The 22786-nt window shown below is 42.9% G+C and overlaps 2 protein-coding genes across 2 annotated transcripts in view; one reads left to right on the top strand and one right to left on the bottom strand.

The window, feature by feature from the left end:
• MAST4 (microtubule associated serine/threonine kinase family member 4) overlaps window positions 1–13294 on the top strand; it is a gene marked incomplete at its 5' end in the record, with an annotated part of 306989 nt that extends 293695 nt beyond the window's left edge. The window contains 4 exons of the mRNA XM_080362738.1: window positions 3331–3453; window positions 5216–5352; window positions 6021–6202; window positions 7045–13294. Coding sequence (XP_080218864.1) covers window positions 3331–3453; window positions 5216–5352; window positions 6021–6202; window positions 7045–10907 — 4305 coding nt within the window. The 3' untranslated portion in view covers window positions 10908–13294. The remainder of the gene's footprint in view (window positions 1–3330; window positions 3454–5215; window positions 5353–6020; window positions 6203–7044) is intronic.
• A 3377-nt stretch (window positions 13295–16671) lies between these two features.
• Window positions 16672–22537, bottom strand: CD180 (CD180 molecule; the record flags this gene model as incomplete). Its single annotated transcript, XM_080362532.1, is given in 9 exon segments — window positions 16672–16872; window positions 16876–17328; window positions 17332–17708; window positions 17711–17912; window positions 17916–18402; window positions 19064–19118; window positions 19121–19229; window positions 21799–21870; window positions 22520–22537. Coding segments are annotated over 9 exon segments (1974 nt in total).
• Between the last annotated feature and the right edge of the window lie 249 nt (window positions 22538–22786).

A 22786-nucleotide genomic window follows, 5' to 3' on the forward strand; every position in this document is an offset into this window, starting at 1 on the left:
CTTCAACTTGCCAGATGTCAACTGGAAATATCACACAGCTGGCACCAACAGGTCCAGAAGATTCCTGAAGCATCTGGACAATAACTTCTTGGTGCAGATACTAAGAGAACTGACCCGGAAAGATGCCTGCCCGTATTTGCTGTGCACTAACAGAGGGGGTCTTGTGGGTGAAGTGGTGATTGGTGGTTGCCTTGGCCAGAGCATCCACGAAGCAGTCAGGTTTAAAATCTGTGCTATCAGGAGCAAAACTGCCAGCAGGACCTCAACTCTGGATATGAGAGAGCAGACTTCAGGTTGCTCAGAGAGCTACTTAGTAAGGTCCCCTGGAAAGAAGCTTTTGAAGGTGTTGGGGTCCATCTGTGCTGGTAATGTTTTAAGAACCACCTCCTAAAAGCGCAGGAGCTGGCAATTCCAAAATGTCCAAAGTCAGATGGGTGAGGCAAAGGGTTGGCTTGGCTAAGCAGGGGTCTTCTCAAACTAGAGAAAAAAGATAAAGTACATGGTCAGTGGAAGCAAGGTCAGACAATGTGGGAGCACTACAGAGATGCTGCTCACCACTTTAGGGAGGAAATTTGTGCAACGAAAGGTCAGTTAGAGTTGAAGCTGGCACAGTACTGTGAGGAATAATAAAAAGGGTTTTTTAAGTATGTTAATGGCAAAAGGCAAGCCAGAAGTAATATTGGCCCATTACTTGATGAGCATGGTCACCTCATAAACAGACATAGACAGAGACTTTTAATGCTTTATTGTCTTGATCTTCAACACTGAAGATGGGCTCTGGGGCCCAGAGAGTCCTGGGCTAGGGAACCATGGCTGTGCAAATGATAAACCTCAGCCAACCCTGAACTTGTATGGGATTCGCTCCCCCAGCTAGATCCCTACAATTCAATGGGGCATGATGGGATTCATCCAAAGGTGCTTAAAGAGCGGTCTGATGTTATAGCAAAATCGCTCTCTGTGATTTTTCAATGCTTCTGGGAATCTAGAGGGGTCTCAGTTGTCTGGAAGCTGGCAAACATTATCGCAGTCTACAAGAAGGGCAACAAGGATGACCCTGGCAACTACAGGCCTGTCAGCCTCACTTCTGTACCTGGCAAAATTATGGAAAAGATTGTTCTGGGAGTTACTGAAAAATATCTGAATGACAACACAGTTATTGGTCCCAGCCAGCATGGGTTCCTGATGGGAAAGTCTTGCCTGACCAAAGTAATTTCTTTCTGTGACAAGGTTACCCACCTAGTTGACCAAGGGAAGCCTGTCAATGTAATCTGTTTGGATTTCAGTAAAGCCTTTGATACTGTCACAGTATCCTCCTGGACAAGATGTTCAGCACACAGATGGGTAAACACACAGTGCAGTGGGTGAGCAGTTGGCTAATGGGATGGGCTCAAAGGCGTCTAGTAAATGGGGTTATATCGGGCTGGCCACCAGTCACTAGCGGGGTTCCGCAGGGATCCATCTTAGGGCCAGCACTCTTCGCTGTCTTCATAATGACTTAAACTCAGGCCTTGAGGGATTACTTAGTGAGTTTGCTGATGACCCAAAATTGGGAGGAGCTGTTGACACTCTAAGGGGCAGAGAGGCCCTGCAGAGGGATCTGGACAAAGTGGGGAACTGGGCAATGACCAACCGCGTGAAGTTCAACAAGGGCAAGTGCCCGATTTTTTTACCTGGGACATGGCAACTCTGGCTGTACATACAGACTGGGGGATGAGAGGCTGGAGAGCAGCTCTCTGGAGAAGGATCTGTGGGTTCTGGTTGACGGCAAGTTGACCATGAGCCAACAGTGTCCCTGGCAGCCAAGGGGGCAACCGTGTCCTGGGTGCATCCAGCACAGCATTGCCAGCCGGGCAGGGAGGTGATTGTCCTGCTCTGCTCTGCACTGGTGCGGCCTCACCTGGAGCACTGTGTGCAGGTCTGGGTAACACAGGATAAAAACGATATAAAGCTACTGGAGAATGTCCAGAAGAGGCCTATGAATTTGGTGAAGGGTTTGGAGAGGAAGCTGTATAAGGAACATCTAAAGTCACTTGGTTTGTTCAGCCTGGAGAAGAGGAGACTGAAAGGAGACCTTATGGCAGCTACAGCTTCCTCACAAGGGGAGGAGGAGGGGCAGGCACCAACTCTTCTCTCTGGTGACCAATGACAGAACCCGAGGGAATGTCAGGAAGATGTGCCAGGGGAGATTTAGGTTGGATATTAGGAAAAGGTTTTTCCCCCAGAGGGTGCTGGAGCACTGAACAGGCTCCCCAGGGAGGTGTCACAGCCCCAAGCCTGACAGTGTTCAAGAAGAGACTGGACAACACTCTCAGACACATGGTGTGAACTGTGGGGTTGTCACATGCAGGGACAGGAGTTGGACTCCAATGATCCTGTGGGTCTCTTCCAAATCAGGACATTCTATGATTGTTTTAAATAGGTACTATAGGTTTTGAAGGAGCAGTGCTACTGATGTGATGGTATATTACTCACTTTTCATTCATGTTTCTTGCCTCTCGGGTGTATTAAAGTGCAAAGAACACTGAGTCTGGAAAATGGGGTACATTTGATTGCTAATGGAACGAATATAAAAAAATGTATTTCTTGCCACTGGTGTAGCATCAGATCAGTGAAAGGAAGGGGAAAAAAATGGTACATTTCAGTAAGACTGAAACCTTGCCTTTTTTCCAAAACCCTATAAATTTCGGGGGTTTTTTTAGCTCTGTCTGCACTGTAGGCTTCAGCAGTGGCTGCATGGCTTTAAATTCTTCAAAAGCTCATTTTAAAATATAATAAATTATTTAAGCCACCTTCAAAATAATTTGCAATTCAGTGTGTTTTGGTCCTTCAGCAGCTTTGTGCTGCACTGTTCCCTCTAATGGGCAGCCTGGTGAATTCGAATCACATGAAAACCATCTTTAGCTATATGGTGGAGTTAATTTTTGTCGTGATTAGGGTACTGCATGTGATCTGCCTTAATTACATCAGTATTTCTCAAAGTCACATGCTAAAAATCTTCATTCTGAAATTTTGCCAGTGGGAGTTAATCACCCCTTTATGATGCATGAAAACTGCGCAGCTATACCAGCCTTAATATCAATTACAACAAACAGTATTTCAGTGAGCTTTGAAACCATTCCAGGCCTCGTGTAGGTAGGAGGTTTGAGTAAGTAGTTGATGGTGAAATGGCTGGTCTGATTTTTCTTCTTTCATGTAACTTAATATCTGTAAGTTTTCTTCATTGCCAGCTGGTTTTATAAAAGGAGTTAATTAAACAAAACCTACTCTTGGAAGTAAGAAGGTTAAACAGGAGACCATTATGTGTATATTCTTTTTATCTCTGATTTCCAGAACGTGGAAGAAGGAGGTGTGGCTCACCAAGCAGGTTTAAAAGCTGGAGACCTGATTACTCATATCAACGGAGAGCCAGTGCATGGTCTTGTTCATACAGAAGTCATTGAGCTGTTGTTAAAGGTAACTTGTGGACAACTGGGATACAAAAGGCCTTGCTATTTTCGCTAAGGATTATGGGGTTATGTTTGTTTCCTTCAGAGATTAGTTGTCAGATTTTGTGGTTATTCAAGTGCAAAATTGAAGCTATTGTTGCACACGTCTGGAGAAAGGTCATTGACTTCATATATCCTGCTATGGTTTTCATTTCCCTGCAATGAACTGGCACTGCTGCTGGGGTAGCTGAAGTACATTTGAGGCATTGACACAAAGACATGTCTCTGTCTCTCAAAATATTTGACATTTTCAAGAATTTTCAATTACCCCATCTTCATCAGGTAATTCAGGCCTTTAATGATGATGCTACTTCTCAATCAATGAAATCAATTAGGTAAAGTGGAAACAAAGAACAGGAGAAGTTTTCTTGCCTGCTGTACAGGAACTTGCCTTTCATAATCTCAAGACCAAAAGGGTTTTGTCTTGTATATAGCCAGGCATGTCCCACAGAGCTGCTGTGCTTAATGAAGTTCTGATCCTGAAGTTGGACTTTCCTGAATAATCTACAACATTTTTCTCTTGTGGAGTTTTCTGAGGTCTATCCTGTTAGAAAACTATAATTTTTCCTTGAAAACAAACAAAAACCCCAACTTTTAAAGTGAACATTAATATCTTAGCTTATCATAGTAGCTCATCATATTGCAGTTTTTATGTAATATTTTTTGCACAGACTAACGTCATTCAGAATTATTTTAGACAGTTGTATTTTTACTTCCTATATTATTAACAATTTATAATGTTACATGCAGAGCTTTACCTGTCAAAGGGAGTAGTCAGTTATGAAAAGACTGGAAAGCAATAAAGTAATGAGGAAATATCAAGAGCAGAGGGAAGAAGCAAAATACACTTTTTCTTAAGCCTTTGTTTAGCTTTTCTGAAACCAGGAGGAACGTCCAGGTTTTACAGTTTTGCGAGAAAGGTGTAAGAAAATTCTTTAATCTTAGGCAGTTAAGTGTAGTTATTTTCTGTCTCAGGTACAGAAAAAGAGAAACATGACAACCCTGTACACTAGTTACAAGAATAAACTCAAAATGAGAAATTGTTGTTTATTTAAACATGCTGTATCATACATTAATTTGGGCTATTGGAATTCCTTTGAAAAGAAGTTCGCTGTAGTGGTATATAGCGCTGGGAAGAGGTATTAATTTCTGAAACGTAAAATAGGTATTTCCAGTTGGTTTTATTTATTGAGTCATCTGTTCATGAGAATGGTCCTAAAAAGCTGAAGTAAATTATATTTGTTACCTCTTTTGAACAAGATAAAAGAATTGTTTGGGACTGGTAATGAAGAGTAAATTTTCTCCTCCATTTCATCATTATAACAGTTGGTACCCTGAGGCACGAATGGCCAGTGAAGGGACGACTGCACAGTGACAGCTGTTCTTTGTGGGAAAAAAAGATGGTTTTGTAGAAGCTTCCAACTTGAATAGTGCAGTTTTTTGTCGATCCTTGGGCTCCTGTCTAGCTACAATTATTGGAATTTCTCCTTGTCCAAAAGCTTAAATGGAGGAAGTCTAGGGGATCTGGCAGAATTTGAGAATTTTCCAGTCATCCTTTTCTCTGATATAAATTAGCCAGGCAATGTCTCTGTAGGGTACCCTGCTCTGCCAGCTCTTACTCTGATGCTGGTGTCCTGTCTCATTGCATTCACGTTTGTGGTGTAGCTTCAATTTAAGGCAAAGTCATCTTGCGTTGTTCATGCCTAAATGTTCTTCCTCCTTTTTGGCAGAGTGGTAACAAAGTCTCAGTAACGACAACTCCTTTTGAGAACACTTCGATCAAGACAGGACCTGCCAGGCGATACAGCTATAGGAGCCGAATGGTCAGGCGCAGTAAGAAAACCAAGAAGAAAGAGAGTTTAGAGAGGTAAGTAATCCTGTTGTTTCATGGCAAATATGTTTCTGGTTTTGTATATGTAAAAACTAATTTAAAATATGAAGTTAATGCAGTTCTCTCTCTTCTACATCTTTTTGTCTTCTTCAGTGAGATCCTATGGTTGTAACACACCCTTCACCTGTTTTGCCTACACTAGTTTTATTAAAATAACCCCTAAAAATTTTGCACAATGCACACATAGATATGGGGAAGAAAGTCAGTGACTGAAGTTCAGTCTTGATTTGGTTTAAGTACATCTTTTTGTACTTGTTCAGTTAAAGTTTCTAGTGTTAAGTTTGTGTATCTTGTAAATACATTGCAAGTACTTTATAGATATTCCTACAGTTTTGGTGAGCTCTTAAACTAAAAAAAAATGAAGATTTATACTCATAAGGAGCTAACCATTCTCCTGATTTATGGTGAGTAAATTTTAGTACAGGTAGATCAGTTACCACATCTATCCCAGCTATTAGCATATCAGAATATTTTCTAAGCTTCACCCTCTGCAATGTGTTTTGTTCTCATGTAAACATAGATTTAATATTTGCTTTTCTGAGAGTAGTGGGAGAAGGAAGCAATGTCAGTTTGCAAGAATTCTGCCTGTGGTAATAGTATCTTCTGTGCCTCTTCTGATCAATGCTGTTTTCTTCTCATGCTAGGAGAAGATCTTTCTTTAAAAAGCTGGCCAAGCAACCCTCTCCTCTTCTTCACACCAGCAGAAGTTTCTCCTGCCTGAACCGGTCACTTTCATCAGGGGAAAGCTTGCCTGGGTCTCCAACCCACAGCTTATCTCCTAGGTCACCTACCCCAAGCTACCGCTCTACTCCTGATTTTCCATCTGGTGAGTGTGAAGGGAGTGGAGAGCAAGTGAAAATGACTTCAAGTATATTCTACTTTTTTTGAGCCCCTCAGATCTGTTTCACTCTGCTAAGAGTAGTCAGCTCTGACAAGCATAATCATTGAACAGCTGCTTTCTATCTTCAAAAAAGGAAAAACATTCCTGATGCAAAATCTGAGGTGGTTCCATGATATAGAAATACCTAAAAGGGAGCTGTCTGCTAGGTTTGTCCCAAAGTTTAAATCCAGGTCCAGTGGCTATATTGAGTAACAACCAACCCAAGTGTGGAATAAAAAGTAGAATCTTGACTAGGAGAGGCTGATTGATAAAAGAATGAAACTGAGGAAAAAGGTGCTACATAACAGAACTAGCATGAACACTCATGAATGCAGATTTATTGCTGAAAAGATTGTTGAGATGCTGAAATAAGGCTCCTAAAAGTCTGCCCCTTTTTCCTGTTCTACATCTGTTGTGATTTTAGTGTGTACTAAAAGTGACTGCTTTCGTACAAACCCTTGGCAAAGGTAAATTATTTGAAAAGCTTTGATCATTGCTTTGAAGTGGCAGAAAGCATTAACTATTCTATTTAAATAGAAGGAAGTGGTAACTTTAAAAGGGATGAAAGAACGGAGGGGAAAAGGGAAAAATAGCAATGTAGTTAGAATGGTGAGGGGTTTACAGCTCAGTCACTCAATACCTTCCAAATTTTGGAACATTGTGACAGTGGATGGCATGTAGACCTTTTGAACCAGTGAAACTTTTGTGTCTCATGAGCATTTAGACAAATTTTAAAAAATATTATTAATCTTATGTTTGTTTGGTTTCTTTGTTTGTTCTTTTTGCAGGTACTAACTCTTCTCAGAGTAGCTCCCCTAGTTCAAGTGCTCCAAATTCTCCAGCTGGTTCAGGTCACATAAGACCCAGCACTCTCCATGGCTTGGGTCCAAAGCTTGGTGGGCAAAGATACAGATCAGGAAGACGCAAATCAGCTGGCAGCATTCCCCTCTCTCCTCTTGCACGGACACCTTCTCCAACACCCCAGCCAACATCCCCTCAGCGATCCCCATCACCATTGCTAGGACATTCAATTGGAAATACAAAAATAGCTCAGTCTTTTCCTAGCAAAATGCACTCCCCTCCAACTATTGTGAGGCATATTGTTAGGCCAAAGAGTGCAGAGCCACCAAGGTCTCCGCTGTTAAAGAGAGTCCAATCTGAAGAGAAACTTGCACCATCTTATGGTGGTGATAAGAAACACTTATGTTCACGAAAACACAGTCTGGAAGTGACCCAGGAAGAAGTGAATAGAGAATTGTCCCAAAGGGAAGTGACTCTTCAGAGCTTGGAGGAGAATGTGTGTGACATGCCATCACTCACACGAGTCAGGCCTGCAGAGCAGGGCTGCTTGAAACGACCCATCTCTCGAAAATTAGGTAGGCAAGAATCCATCGATGAGCTGGACAGAGAGAAGCTGAAGGTGAAGATAGTTATGAAAAAGCAAGATTTTGCTGAAAAAGCAAATGCTGCTATACGTGAACCTAGCAGTGAACAAGAAAATCCTAATACCTTGAGACTGGAAGAAAGAGACAAAAAAGCATTCCAGAAGGTATTAGAAAGATCAAATCCATTTGAAACAAAAGTTGTTGCTTTGGAGACCCAGTCAGCTGGTGGCATACTCAAAGACACCCTTCAAAAAAATGCAAACTTGAGATCAAATGATGGTGTTGGCCTAGATGCACAGATGTCATGTCATGGGCATCCACCTAATGAACTCAGTCATATTTCTTATGACTTCAAAAGAATTTCCCCTCCATGTACACTGCAAGATGCGCTACCTCAGTCTTCTGACAGGATGCTAAATGGAAAGGGAGAAAGCACAGATAAAAATGCACCAACAAAAGAATTTGTCAAATTTGAAAGATTAGATGGTAAACTTTCAAATATTGATTATTTTAGAAAGAAAATGTCAACTGAAGAAAAAGATGACAGTGTCTGTCCAGTGCTAAAGCCAAAATTGACATCAAATGTTCATGAATGTCTTCAGTTTAATACAGGCAGGCCCATAAACATACAGCAGGACTCCACTGCAGGTGCCGATGGCAGAACGTTTATTGGCAGTGCACATGCTGCTCAGATCAGCTCAGTTTCTTTCGTTCCTCTCAAGACCTTGAATGGCCGTGCAGACACGAGTATGGAAAAACCAACCCTTATCTCCACTGAGGCTCCCGTCAGAAAAAGTCCTTCAGAATATAAACTTGATGGGAGGTCTGTTTCCTGTTTAAAGCCAATAGAAGGCACACTGGACATTGCCTTACTTTCTGGGCCACAAGCTTCGAAAACTGAACTGCCTTTGTGTGTGCTGCCAGAAGGACAGGGCACCAGCAGTGATGGAGGATCACCTAAAACCCCAGCACCGCAGGGGAGTGGTGGGAAGGCAGAACTGGCCTGTCAGAAGGAGCAGTTGTTAAACTATCCAAAATCTGGCAAAGTCAATGTATCAGAGCCTCAGGTTCTGCAAACAAGCAAAAGTTCTCCAAATCCACCAGTCACCCCTGTGGCTGCAGAAGTAGTGACAGAGAAAAAGGTTTCAGGCCCAGCTACTAAAGGCAATGTTTCTGTTACTGAAGGTGTTCAAAAGAAAGATACCTCCCCTTCAAAACAGAAGGACAGTTCAATGGAGATAAAGACTTGTGTTACTCAGAGTATTAAAGTTACTCAAACATATTTCAAACTTTCAGCTGTCCAAAGCACTCCTGAAAAGGCTGTAGGAAAAGAGAAGCAAATACAGAAGGAGTTGCCTGCCAAACAGCCAGTAGTCCAGAGAAGCTGCGAGCCTATCCCTGCAAAGGTGGAGGTGATCAGGGAGTCATCTCTTAAGGCATCTGCCTCAGATGTCCTGATAACAAGCTGCAAAAGCAATGAAAAAACCTGTGCTGATTTTGCCATTCCATCTCAGATGCAAGGAAAAATGCAGGCGGCTGGCCCCAAGGCACAACCTAGGGATGGCAGAGAGTCACTGAAACAACTAGGCAAAGATGACAGCAGTGCTGCTAGCAGTTCTGTGGAAAGGGACGTAGCCACACAGAAAGTCTTCAATGAATCTAAGAAAGTTACCACAGAATCAAAGAGTGAAGCCCTTCCATCCAGACGGCCCATGCAAGCTTCAACAGATTGCAGTCCTAAAAATGAGAAGTCTGCACTGGTTTCCTCTGTGCAGAAGGACAATGCCAAAGATTTAGGAAAGAAAGACGAGAAACAGTTCACTGACATAAGGCTTCAAACTACTGAGAAAGAGCAGACAAGCCAAGTTCCTCGGCAGCAACTTCACACTTCAAGCTCCCCTGCTGTGAGAGACACTGTAAGCAGAAACTGTGCTGTAGATGTTCAAGAGCATGTGAAGCCTACTGCTACCTGTGTGGAAAGCAGCAGTAATAAACACAGGCCTGTCTCTGAAATGAGTTCCTCTAAGTCTAAGTGCTTAGATAAACAGACATTGTCACAGAAACCATGCACTCCAACCATAAAAGAAAAAGAAACTATTATTCAGGCATCTACCAGCTCTCGGAAAGATGGGAAACCCACCAGTAAAAATATGCTAGATCCCCTTTGTTCTGTGTCAGGCTCTTTGACAAAAATGAGCGATAAACATATGCAGACTGAAAGGCCTGTGAGTTTGGAGCACAGCTCAGTAGCTACCCTCCAAATGAGCAGCGTCACTCCTGACACCAAACCCAAATGCTCTGCTGTCAGCCCAGTACCAGCAGGCCCGGAGAGTTCTATGCAGATGCAGAGGCAGGAACCAGCAGGCTTGGTGGAATCTCCTAATCAAAAACAACTTCACCTTGGTGAAAAACAAACTGTGTCTCCAAAGTTTTCCACTGTGAAAGACTCTCTCATGCTGAGCAAACAGGCAGACAGAAGTCCTAGTAACCAGATGATCTCTGCAGACAAAAGACCTGAAGGAAAAATATGCACTGATGCACTTTATGTTCAGCTTGACAGTGGGAAAGTGGAGCCTACCCTTTGCCTGACAAACTGCGATGCCAGAGGGAAAGGAGCAGAAAAAGCGACCGCAAGTAGCAAAAGCTCTCAAGATTCAAAAGGGAAAGGACAAGTTAATCAAAAACAGCCAGAGGATGCAAACAAGCAGATTGCAATAAAACATTCGTCAGCTGCCAGCGGGCAGAGTTCCTGTCATGTGGCTGCAACACCAGGAAAGCCACTGACTTGTACAGCCAATTTATCTGAATGTAGACAAGAAGTATCTGTTTTGTCTTCAGCAAAGGGTGATGCATCTTCAACAAAGGTTAAAGCAGGCTCGCCTGAGCTTCCTGCAACATGCAAGGAGCTAAATAAGAAAAGCACCACTTCCTCGGGGATCAGTAAGGCAGAAATTACTAAAAGTGTTTCACTGATGGCCTTGCACAGTGCTGCTGTTGTAGTAGAAACCCACCACCCTGCTTCAAACCTTGGAGGAAAACCTGGAAATCAAGAAAAGTCTTGTTGTGTTAACACTGTGGATGTAAAGGGAAAAGATGCCGTTCAGGCTCAGCAGTCTGCTTCAAGAAAACAGAATGTAGGTAAAGATTTACCCAGATCAGCTACCACACCTGACCGCCCTAACGCACTTTCTAATGACAAAGACGCGTCTAGGCAGCGGCGGGGAAAGGAAGCTTCACGGAGCAGTCCTCACAAAAAATCCTGTTAAGTGTGTAACACCTGGCAGGTGTGAATTCAAGACTAGCTGAAACAATGTCAATATACTGGACTACCTTTGAACCATCACTGTGTCGTGTCTTTGTGCAGCCAAGCTTTCATTCACTGAAGAAAGGGGATATGTAAAGAGAAGACTTTTTTTCAAAATGCCTTCCTAATTGTAACCGGTAAAACTGTTACCATATAGTATTTGTACAAGAATACCTTTACAGCTGAGAGCTGTTGAAGAAAAGATTTCCTTTGTAAATACCTAGTGGTGTGTTTGGGGTTTGAATGTAGCATATATACTTTGCTGCTGATTGCGTTGTTTACTCTCCCCTTTTATAAGACAGTTGCTTTGCCACTTATTTGCCATACTCAAAATATGAAACAATTACTAGAACTCAGACCTGGCATGGACATGCACAAGCATTGGTCTGACTGGAAAATAAAAACAGGCCACATTTTTACTTATTAAAAATCCTAGTTGGAGGTTAAAAAAATACTAGTAAAGAATAAATATGGTGAGTTATTGTAAGTTTTTACATATATTTTTAATAATCCAGTTTTGATAGTGCTGTACCTGGCTGACTGCTTCACCAGATCTGACACCAGACCTAACTGCATCTGTTACCGCAGAAAGCCTGTCTCCTAGTGTAGGTGTCTGTAAAGCTACAAGAGGATCACTTGGTTACCAGTGCGTCCCAGCAGGAGTTGTGTTCTGTGGTGAAGTGGTGGTTCCTGTCTGCTGGGAGTATGTTCTGTGTCCTTCACCTCAGACAAGGCTGATCTCTGAAGCGCACGCCATGTGCTCGGGATTTGCTGCAGTCCTCTCTTGAGTTCCTTGAGCTTTTTAAATTCAGGCCCTTGCAGTGTGAGGCACAAGTATAAGCACATGACTTGCAGCACTAGTATGTTCATCCCTGTTTTTTATTACATTGAGAGAATACATATTATCATGGCATACGAGTCTGCATAATTAGCTTCATACAGCCGTGGTTTTATTTTCTGACAAGTAAGGTAAAACGGAAAAAAGCAGTTTCAGTGTCATATCTTCAAAAAGTTCAGGACATCTGATACATAGCTGGGGCCTTATGTTGTAGACTTAACTTGCTGTTTTTAGCAAGTACTTCCGGGTTTCATGTTAATTTCTAAATGCATTGAGTAGCTCCATACATTTCATAACAATCTTTTTATTTGTATGCAAAAAAAAGTTAATACTGTAATTATAAAAGAAGCATTTTGTAACAAAGGAACTTGTTGGAGCTATTTGGTGCTAGAATGTTACTGTCTTTTTACTTTTGCTAAGCCTTATTTAAATTTTGTATACTGTGGAACGTGTAGACTTCGATCATTTTAGTGTGGAGGTATTTAGTTTGTTGTGAAGGATGAAAGGTAGAATTTGAAACATGTACAGAAGCACTACAAAATAACCTTGCAGACACGTGTTTTTTTAATGATGGGGATCAATAGAACGCTAGTTTTGCTTATTTCTGTTATATGTACACACAGTAGAGCTAGGCCCTTACCTGTTTCATCAGGGCTTGCAGGTTGTCTTTCTGTCTTGAAAGCTAGAACATAGTTCATAAAAGCACAGTGTAATCTTGACTTGGAGATTTATATGACAACTGACAGTGTGCAGAATTCGTTTCCCTCTGGTGAAAACTTTATTATACTCATTAGTTGAGTTGGATTACAGCAAACCTGTCATGGAAAGATAATATCACAAATAAGTCTTTCTGATTTTTTTTCTCGTGGCGATTAAACATTCATACTGCCTTTGATGCATTCACAGAGGAGCTAGTGAGCAACGGATAATAATTTTTGTGCAGTTTTAAAGATAAAATGGTCTCGACATTTACAGTTCATCTGTGCTTTGGCAGTTACTACAAATGAACGCTAATGCACTTCGAAGTAACATTTCTGTCTGGGAGGTATTTCCTAGTTTACAGTCTTCTGCATTTTTTCAGCTCTGCTGTTGTTTCCTTCAAAGCACATCTAGTTATTTGTTTACAGTATAACTTCATGTATATTTTGTATAGTTCATTATCACTTCCGACAACTAAGTTCTTTGCATTTTGGAAGTGTAACAGTGCTTAAGCTTGTGTTTGTGTAGTACCTGTTTGTTGGTGTTTACCTGATCAGTGAGCTGTTAGAGATCCTCCTGCTTGTGTTCTACTTGGTCAGTCTTTATGTGATTGTAGATCTGATGTGTTCTTTTGTAGACTTCCTGCTGTAGATTCCTCCGCTTACAAAAAAACAAAAAAGTTAAAAAAATCGTTAGGGTCTGTGCAATAAAGTGTTTGCAGTCCTATTTTCTCTAAGAAACTCCTTATGGATGTCATAATTGTTGTATATTGAACACGATTATTTATACTTATGCAGTTGCATAACGTTGAAATAAAAATTGAGCATGAAACAGTGTTGTGTTAACATTTTCCTTGAACTGCTTTCACTGCTGTACCTTGGGGCACATCTCTGCTCTGCTCCGAGGTGGACAGGTTGTTGTTCTTCTCTGTGGCCAAATCAGTGCAGCTCCTTACATGGTGGCTGAAGATTGTGCGTCAGGAAGTGCAGTGGAGTTTGGGGTCAGGGAGGTGAGCACAGCGGATGTCTCGTCCCAGGCAGTGGCTGGAACTGCTGCTCTGCTGTTGGATAGGTAGGCATGGAGTGATGACAGATGACAGATCCTGACTGGTAGCTCACGATGGCAATAGATTGTAACGTGACATTTAAATCTTTCCTCCAAAACTTGTCATCATTCATTAAAGTAGGTCAGTTATGGTTTTTTAATACCTTCTCAAAATACCCAAACTTTGTGTTTGTTTTTTTTTTTTTATTCACACCAAATTATTAGCCTTAAAAATTTTTGCAACATGTATAAGTGCCATATTTTCATCAGTTTTGAAATCTCTTGCCCTTTAATATAATTGAATTATCTCTTTCATCTTTTTTTTTCTTATAATAGAAGATAAAATAGATGCACTGAACCAGACAGGGGAGATGGACCAGTGCACCTTGGGATCCAGTGACCTCTTTGAAGAAAAGTCCCTTAGGCACAAGGAGCAACAGGGCAGGATTATTTGCTCCCCTGATTTTCATCTTTCCACTTCTAGACAAGCAGTGTCTATTAAAATGCACGTGTTTTTCATGTTCGAATGCCAGTAGCTCTGCACAGCTGGTTGGCATGTGCCAGGAGCTGTTTGCCCAGCAGGGATGGTTATTTTTGTTCACGTTTTATTATTGCATTGTTTTCTTTGTGGTTTTCTTCTATACAAAACCCAGGTGCGGTGGTGTTGCAGCATTGTTTCTACCAGGGACTGCATTCAAATCAGAGCTTGATTGGGCAAACAAATTCTGCAAAGGAAAATAAATCTATCCATATATATATCTATCCATATATATTCTTGCTTGTAATCCCATAAAGGTTAATTTTTGTACTTCAACAAGTTTTAATGTATAATGAATAATATTAACATATAATCTGGACATTTTCATGTATTATAACCATATATAAATTTTCCTTCAGAATAACCGGTGCCTGTATTTAGGATTCGTGTATCCTGAAACACACAGTGTGTGCTGTTCAGCAGCGTTTTTTACATCATTTCCTATAAATCGTGTTTTGGAGGGAAATGAAGCAGAGATGATACTGTAAAGTAAATCACAGAGAAAATAAAAAGGCCAACAGATGAAGATACTGTCATCAAAACCAAGTTGTGTAGAGGGAAAAGGATGGGTCACAGGAAAGTCTGTCTATGATATTTTATGTGTAAATATGTATTGCACAGGAATATATTCGTTATTTCACCTTATCAGCCATCTTTGATTCTACGTGTGTCTACACCGCAACACTGGGTAGCATTTCGGGAACTGGTGATTAAATCCTTTGTTCTCTCCCAACAAAAAGGCGTTTAAAAAGCATCAGCCCAATGCGCAGTTTTCCCCTCAAGTGGCTGATGCTGGCAGCCGGTGCAGCTTTGGTGTTCTGCAGCTTCAATGGGGCCAGGAGGGGGTTTCCGTGCAGAGTGTGTTGGCAGCTGCAGAAGCAGGGAGTGTGGGGAGTTGTGAGCAGAGACAATGTGCTGGTACCCGAAATCTGGGAGCGTTCAATGCGCAGCTGTAGAAGAAACATCAGACATCTCTCCCTACCTGCCCTTTGGCAGCTCACAGCTACAAAGGCAGGAGAAGGAGAAGCTGTGAGGTAAGGCAGGTGGTACACACAATCTGAAGGCATTTGAAAGCTGCAAGAATCCAAGTTGTGTTAGTCTGGTGGTAACAGACGGTAAAAGGGCTTTTCAAATAAGAAAGGTATTCCTTACCTGGGATTCTTGTCAGCAGTGTCTTCAGAAATGAGAAAAAGCTTTCTAGTCCAGCAGGCATCTTTGAAATATTAGCCAGTCAGAATGTTACAGAGGAAAATGTCAAGGAAATGCCTTTGGGGTAGGAGCTGAAGCTGAGTCTGGAGTCCTGCACGGAAAATCGTGAGAGAGAGCTCACCTTCCACGTCTCAGTGAGCAACCACAGCTCCTGGCTTAGCACACCGGGGAGATTGGCTGGGCAGGGTGAGACTCCCTGTGGGGCATGCTCTGCCATGGAGACAGAAGGGTCATACCCTTCCAGAAGGTTGTGTCTGTACATCAGGGTGAGCCTGTTATCAAAGCACTAGTGCGCTGAGTCACCCTGTGGTAATGCAGGGCAGATGAGTCAGCACAGCAAGCTCCCATCAGACCCTTGGTCAAATGCACATGCTCTGTCCTATCACTGAGTTTGCGCACATATAATGGCAGAAAAAGGGATTTGATTGTTTAGCAAAAGTAATAACAAGTCTATCTTTTCTCCCGCCTAGCTGTTGCATATCCCATTGGAATGAAGAGACTTTCTTCACACCAGGGACACAGGCCAGGAGCAACACGAAGTTCCCGTCAGCACCAGGAGCACCCCTGGGCTGCGGTTGCTGCTCCCCACTGCACTGTCCCCTTTGCAGTCTCTGGTTTTCTGTCCTGGGCAGCTGGATGGAGGGAGCAGTTCACTCAGGCTGGCGCAGGGCAGTCTCGTATCGAGTCTAGAAAATAGTACAAGAGCAGGGCCTGTGCCAGCCTGAGAGATGGACAGATGGTCAATGGCCAGGAACTTTCTAAGGATCAAAAATATTTTAAAGGTATTGGAGAAATGATGCAGGCTTTTCCTGTCAGTCCTGCAGGAGTAGCTCTTATGTGACTACAGATGTTGTGCCATTTCTTCACAGAAAGTTTGATGCTTTTTAGCAGAGCAGGCTGCACTACTGCCAGCACTTCAAGAACATTGTTTTTCAAAGGCTTTTGGTAGGGTGAGGGTTAGGTTGGTTTGGTGTTAGGTTTTTGTTTGGTTGGTTTTTTGTGGGTTTTTATTTGTTTGTTTTGTCATGTTTGGTTTGGTTTGGGTTTTTTGGGGGTGGGGTGGAAGGGAATGGTGGTCCTGGTTTGCTTTTCCGTTTCTTAAAGACAGCAAGGTTTTCATTTGGCCCTTGGATCTTCCCTTTACAGGTGCAGTAGCTGGGTCACCAGGGCTAACATTGAGTTGAGCTGGGATTTCTCTTAATCATGTACAATGTTCACATCATAGTTTATTTTTCCAGTTCTCAGATAAATGTGTTTTTTTTATTATTTTTCTAAGTTATAATACAAATGAAATTATATTAGAAAGGTTAAGAAAATGCAGGTCACAAGCAAAAACAGTAGGTTGTCTTTCATCTTAATACAACTGCTGTACATTTTTTCTGTATCTCCATCATGAGCTTATATTTGGTGGTAATTTAGCTTGAAATAGCGAGCACCCCAGATGAAGATGACACCACAAGATAAAATGGCTAGGACAACCGCAATGACTCCTGCTGTGTTGATCCCACAGGAGAGCGAGATGGTGGCCAGCTGAGCCCCAGCTAGCAATTTGGGTTCAGACCACCTCGTTCCTTCAGGGTCTTCAATTTTGTCCAGATTCTACTTGTACCAGGTGATTAAACCAATATTGGAGCAGGTGCAGTCCAAAGGATTGTAACTTAAATTGATTATGTAGTGACCAGATAGGGGCGCCAGCTTGTCACGTGGAAGAACACAGATCCCGTTGTGTGCAAAATTGAGATAAATGCTCTTGAGTTTTGAAAAAGCATCTGTGCTGAACACAATTAGTTTGTTGTGGCTCAGATCAACATGCCATAACTTCTCGAGGCTGTGAAATGCTTGGCTGCCTATTGCTGTCAGTTCACAGGATGATAAAATTAGCACCTCTAAGTTGGATAGCTGTTGGAACAGTTTGTCTTTTGGCATGATCCCCAACTCAAAGTTATTTTGACTAAGGTCCAAGAGCATGAGGTTTTCCAGGCCTTGAAAGAGATGCTGAATGCTAGTGTCGATGTGAGACGAGGAAAGATTCACCACTTGCAAGAGATGTAAATTTCAGAATGGACCTTGTTCAGTGTTAATATGAAGAGGAGTGAAAGTCAGGTCCAGCAGCTCTAGGTTAGCACTGTCCCTAATGAGCATGTCTTGGAGGTGGAGCTGTGTGTTGTGGCTCAGATTCAGGCACTGAAGACTGCTCAAACCACTCAGCGCTTCGTTAAAGCAGCTGAGGCTTTCAATATGACTCTTACTTAAATGGAGATGTTGAAGCTTTGCTAGTTTCTCCAGGCAGCCAGAGCCCAGCTGCAGGACATGTGAGTTTCCCTTGATGTGGAGGCAAGTGAGGGAGGGGAAGGAGACAGAGCTGATGTTGCAGAGGTGCTCAAAGGTGTTGGCATTGAGAGCTAACTCTGTCAGTGAGCTCATGCCACTGATGCCGGGGGCAATGCAGTGATGTAGGTTTGAGTTAGGTCCAGCTTTTGGAGTTTGGTCAAGCACTGAAATGTGTCAGCATTTAGGTTTTTGCAGTATTTGCAGTATTTTTGCCATATTTGCAGGTAGAGATCCTTGACAGAGACGTTACAGAGGCCTTGTAAAACATTCAGGCTTATATGCACCTCCTTTTCCACTTCATGAAATGTTCACAGCCAAAGCGTCTGGGCTGTGGAATTCTGTATCCCCGCCAGGATCTCAGGGATGTCAGCACAGCCCCCAGACTCCAAACTGTAGAAATGGGACTGGAAAGCTCCAGGTTCAATGTATGTTATGCCATTGCCTTTGAAGATGAGAGTTATATTGCTGGTCTTCTGCAGAAAATGAACATCTGCTGCTGTGATCACTCTTATGTTGTTCATTTGGAAGTCAAGGTATTTGAGGTTTCGAGTGGGAAAGCTGGGAGGAAGCCACAGTGAAGAGATGTGGTTGGTGCCCAAGTTGAGGGTACCCAAGCTGTCCAGATTTGTCATTGGAATAAAGGACCTACCGGTTATTCCTGTCCGTGTTAAGACAAGCTGCCTCAGGGACTGTAGGCCAGTGAATGCTGTGTCAGACAGAAACATGAGCAAGTTTCCAGTCAGCACAATTACCTTTAGCTGCTTGTTGCTGTGAAAGGTGCCTTCATACACCCACACACTGGAAAGCAACAGAAACAAGCGTCAGGGGCTTCTCTCAAAACTCTTGCTGTATACGTGATAACCCAAACTGCACTTCACATCTATAAGAACTCAGGATCAGTTGCCTTCACTAGCATAAAAGTGTCTGTCTTTTCCAGGGATGCTTGCCTGGTATTTGTAAATTCACACTGAAATACAGGGTCCTGGTGAGAAGAAAAACCTGCCCTGAAATTATGGGCATGTGCAGGCATTTGTAGAAGGCAAGGAAACGGGTGGTTTTTAGTGTCTGTCTTAATAAAATGAAAATTTCTCTTCCTATAGAAAAAGCTGGGCATTTACCAGGACCAAACCCATCTTTGTCTAGGGTTTAGGGAACAATATCTTTATAGAAAAGTGATTAAAAAAATTGCTTTAGTGACTTTGCTCTCTCTACTGTCTTAGCAGCAACAGTATGTGGAAAATACATATTTCACCCACTGCACTGCAAACGATTGTCACCAGAGGAGAAGCCTGGATATTGCCGAATTGTATCAATCTCTTCTTAGCAAAATACTTCACAGCTGTCTGCAAATGCTACTGGTGGTTTCCTTGTGAAGTCAGAGAGATGCTACTCTAGTGGGCTCCAGAAGCTGGGGGGTTTGACCAACCTGATGTGCAGAAGTGAGGACGCTCTCCTGTACCTTGTTAAGTCCAAGTAGAGAAGACACTTCAGCGCAGAAAAGGTTGAATTCTGAGGGAAGGGATCACGCTGAAGCTAAAGTCAAGGATTTCGGTTGTGGCAGGTAGTTCATCAGGAATCTCCCTCCGTCCTAACCCTTCACAGCTATAGATTTTATTTACTGTAATCTGTGGAAAGCATATACTGAAACTGCAAGAGGTATGTACTGTGAATATAAATAGGAAACTACAGCACTTCAAAAAAAGTGAACAGAATTTTGAATTATTTAAAAACATAGCAGCTAGAACCCTAGGAAGCCTTAGCACAGGCTTGCAATGCACAACCCTGGGGTTTTGTGGAGTGTGTTGTTAAAATGAATGTCTTGAATCTCTCTTGTACTAATTTGAAGTGAGTCTCATCTGTAGTACTTTCTTATTGAAACTAGCACATATGAGGATTGTTTACTTTTCTGGATGAATTATTAATCCCTAAGAAAGAATCCCCACAAGGTAGTTTTAAATTCTGAATTTCATGAATCTTGTAACAGTGCTTATTCTAAGAGAAGTCTTAAGAAAACCTTGCAGAAAGGAGGTAAAAAAAGAGCAGGTCTGGCAAAGCTTCTGGAAGGAACATGTCCAAATTAATTGGATATGAATGGCAGTTACATGCTGCAGTAAGTATATGGTGGAAAGGTTAGATGGTTTAGGTCAGATTAGACAAAAATCATAGCTAATATGCTGAGTCTTTAAAATTTCTATGAAGGCTTTTCAGTTTAACTGAAAATAAATCGATCTATTATGTAGAGGAGTCTACTCAGTGGATATCAGGGAAGTCCATTAAATGTACTTGACCTGCATGTGTCTGGTGATTGCACAAGAGTCAACCAGAGCCTGGGACTACGACATGCAGGGAAACACCCCTTCAAATTGCCTACCGCAGCTGCCCAGGGCAGTGGAGGTGCTCAAGAGCATCACACTTATCCCAGCTGCTGAGCCATGATGGGGGCAGCACGGGTGCAGCCAGCTCAGTGCCATCCTCCTCCTCGCCTAGCCCCGCTCCCAGAGAAAGCCCTGGGTGACCGCAGGGCCAGCCTGGCAGGAACAGGGTCCCTGGGACCACATGGGAGCTGCAACTTCCACAGTATCTTGTCAGGAAACTCGGGGATGTACGGCTTGCAAGGTGGTAAAGGCACATACTGCATGGTTGGCCAACCTGACCATTTAAATGAGATTCAAAGCTATCTGTTAGCCCAAAGACAGCAAGCACAGGTGTCCCGTGAGAAATGCTCTGGAGTCCGGAGTCCATGGAGGGCAGAGGACAGCGCAGGTGTGCACCCTGTGAGGCAGGGGCATGCGGCTCGCTGGGGTCTCGTTGAGGTGCACATGCATGGACCCTGGGGGATGGTGTATGAGGTTTGGGTCTTTCCATCCAAAACCAAACCATGTTCTCTGCCTGTCTGTGGGTCAGGAGACACAGGTGGGCAGTGGATGCACTCAGTAGCCTTGTTATGAGGAAAAGAGCAGTATTTGCTGCAAGCCACAAGCTGGCGAACACTTTGCTCACTATGTGAGCAAATCCTGTAAGCAAAGAGTATCGGGGAGCACCATGGGACTGGCACAACAAAATGCCCCATGCAGGTGGGGAGCACGAGTGGGACAGCACAGGGTCTAACACAGCAGGGTGGGATGAGGCTGCGCTGCCCGTGGCTGAGCCCCCACCTGTGGGCACTGGGCAAGCCAGCCCAGTACCTGCTGTAGCACGGGGACTTGGCTCCAGCCTAGAAGCACCAAAATAGCACAATGCTAATAACTATAGAAATGGCAAAGCACAGACTTAGAAAAGCCAATGTTTTCAATGCTGATAAACAAAGAAGAAGCGGTGGAGCTGACTGCCGTGACATGCAGTTTAGACAGATTAAAAATGCTTAGCTGTCTCTATAAATGAGAACAGTGTCTATGTTTTACCATTCAAATAAAATAGCAAGCAAGCTCTCTCTGTATGCTTCGGGGCACGGAGCAGCTCTCACAGGGAGCTGAGGAGCAATCATCCTGTGAGGATTCCTGCTGTGCAACTCAGAGTGCCTGGGGATTTGTACACTTAGTTCAGTAGGGAACTTGCTATTGGTCCCAGGTGTGCTGTGTAGGGTTGGGTTTTCGTGGTGCTTCTTCCCTGAATCAAAATCCTTGCCTTACTTTTTCCTTGTCTCTCACTTAAAAATAAAATAAATCTTATTTGTCAGTATTTTCCCCTGCCCCAGGAAAAAACACTGGTACCTTCTCATGTGGTATCACACATCAACCAAATTCAAATGACAAATAGAGATACCATCATCCCACCACTATGTACAAATTCCTGTATGGAGAGTACAAGCATAAGAGACAAAATCCTTTTATCTATTCCCTGTCCAGCTCTGATACCTGCTAAACACCCTTGTGAGACTTTATTGTCCTTCAAGCTCTCTGGGAGGTGAAGTGCAGTGCTGGTCTGATGGCTACCAAAGTCCCAGGCATCAGCAGGAAAGAGCATGAGGGTGCATAGATGCATGGGTGTGAGGAGGAGGAGGGACAGTGACTGATCACCATAAGCACATGTCAAGACAACTGCCTTATCTCTCCAATAAAGGTCTCCAGATCCCCTGAGAGAAACCCCTTTCAGAACTGAAAAGAGGTGTCCATCAGTAGGCAAGTATTCACCAGATCCTCTACACCCATGGTTCCTGCAGAGGGACCTCAAGGGGGACCAACAGCTGTCACTCACCTCCATGCACATTGTCTCTGCAGCACTGGATGCTTTGCAGCTGATGCAGGCGAGCGTTGTGAAAATCAAAAGCTATAAATCACAGGATATCACGGAGTGAGGTGGGTTGTTAAAATGGATGATCTTGTGTTATCTTCCTTTAATGAAAGCGAGACAGAGCAGCAAAGGTCAGGCAAATCACGTGGGTCATCTAGAAAGGAGGTTGTAAGGAAAAGAAATGTATTGTGAGCGAAAGAGCAGTTTCAGAGTGAAAGAGGAACATCCCTGCTTTAAATATAGTCAAATGACTCTGCACTGACATGTTTTTAGGGCAGAACAGATTTTTTTCAAAAATGGAAAATGAGGAAAATTGGTCTTTATACTTGTGTAGAGTGAAATGTCTCCACTAAGTAGAGGGAAGTTAGCTCAGCGTGAAATGGCAGGTAGAGTAAGAAAGTGCAGATGAGACTGCAGGATCTCACCAAAGAGGAATTTAATGCAATGGAAAGTTTGAGTCAAACAACACTTCGGTGCATTGCTTGTGAAAGTCACAAGAACTGAAATATAAACACAAGATCTGGGCTTCTATTGCTGTAAAAAGGTACATGATGCTGAAACATGCTTCTCTTGTTAGAAACAGTAAAGCTGAAAAGCAATAACTCAACCTGAAAAAAATTCTTTTCCTTTTCCATTTAGATTACGGGTAATTATTAGTTTTCTGAAGGGGGACAATATTTCTAACCCTCTCTAAGATGGGCATGTGTGCGGCAGCTGCAGGTGGGAGCATCCAGTCCTTGCTGCCTGGAACAGTGCTGAGCACTGTCTCTAGCCAGCTCAACCTGCCTTTTTCTTCCGTTCTTAAATGACCGAGTTATTAGCTTGATAACTTTGTTTCAGCAGGCTTAACCGGAACTCCTTCTTCACCACTCAGTAGGGAGAACATACGGGGCTTGGCAAATGTGACCCAGCACATTGAGGAGAGGCCAGGTGGGCTGAATGGCAGAGCTGG

The sequence above is a fragment of the Nesoenas mayeri genome (assembly GCF_963082525.1).
Source record: "Nesoenas mayeri genome assembly, chromosome: Z".
Lineage (NCBI taxonomy): Eukaryota > Metazoa > Chordata > Aves > Columbiformes > Columbidae > Nesoenas > Nesoenas mayeri.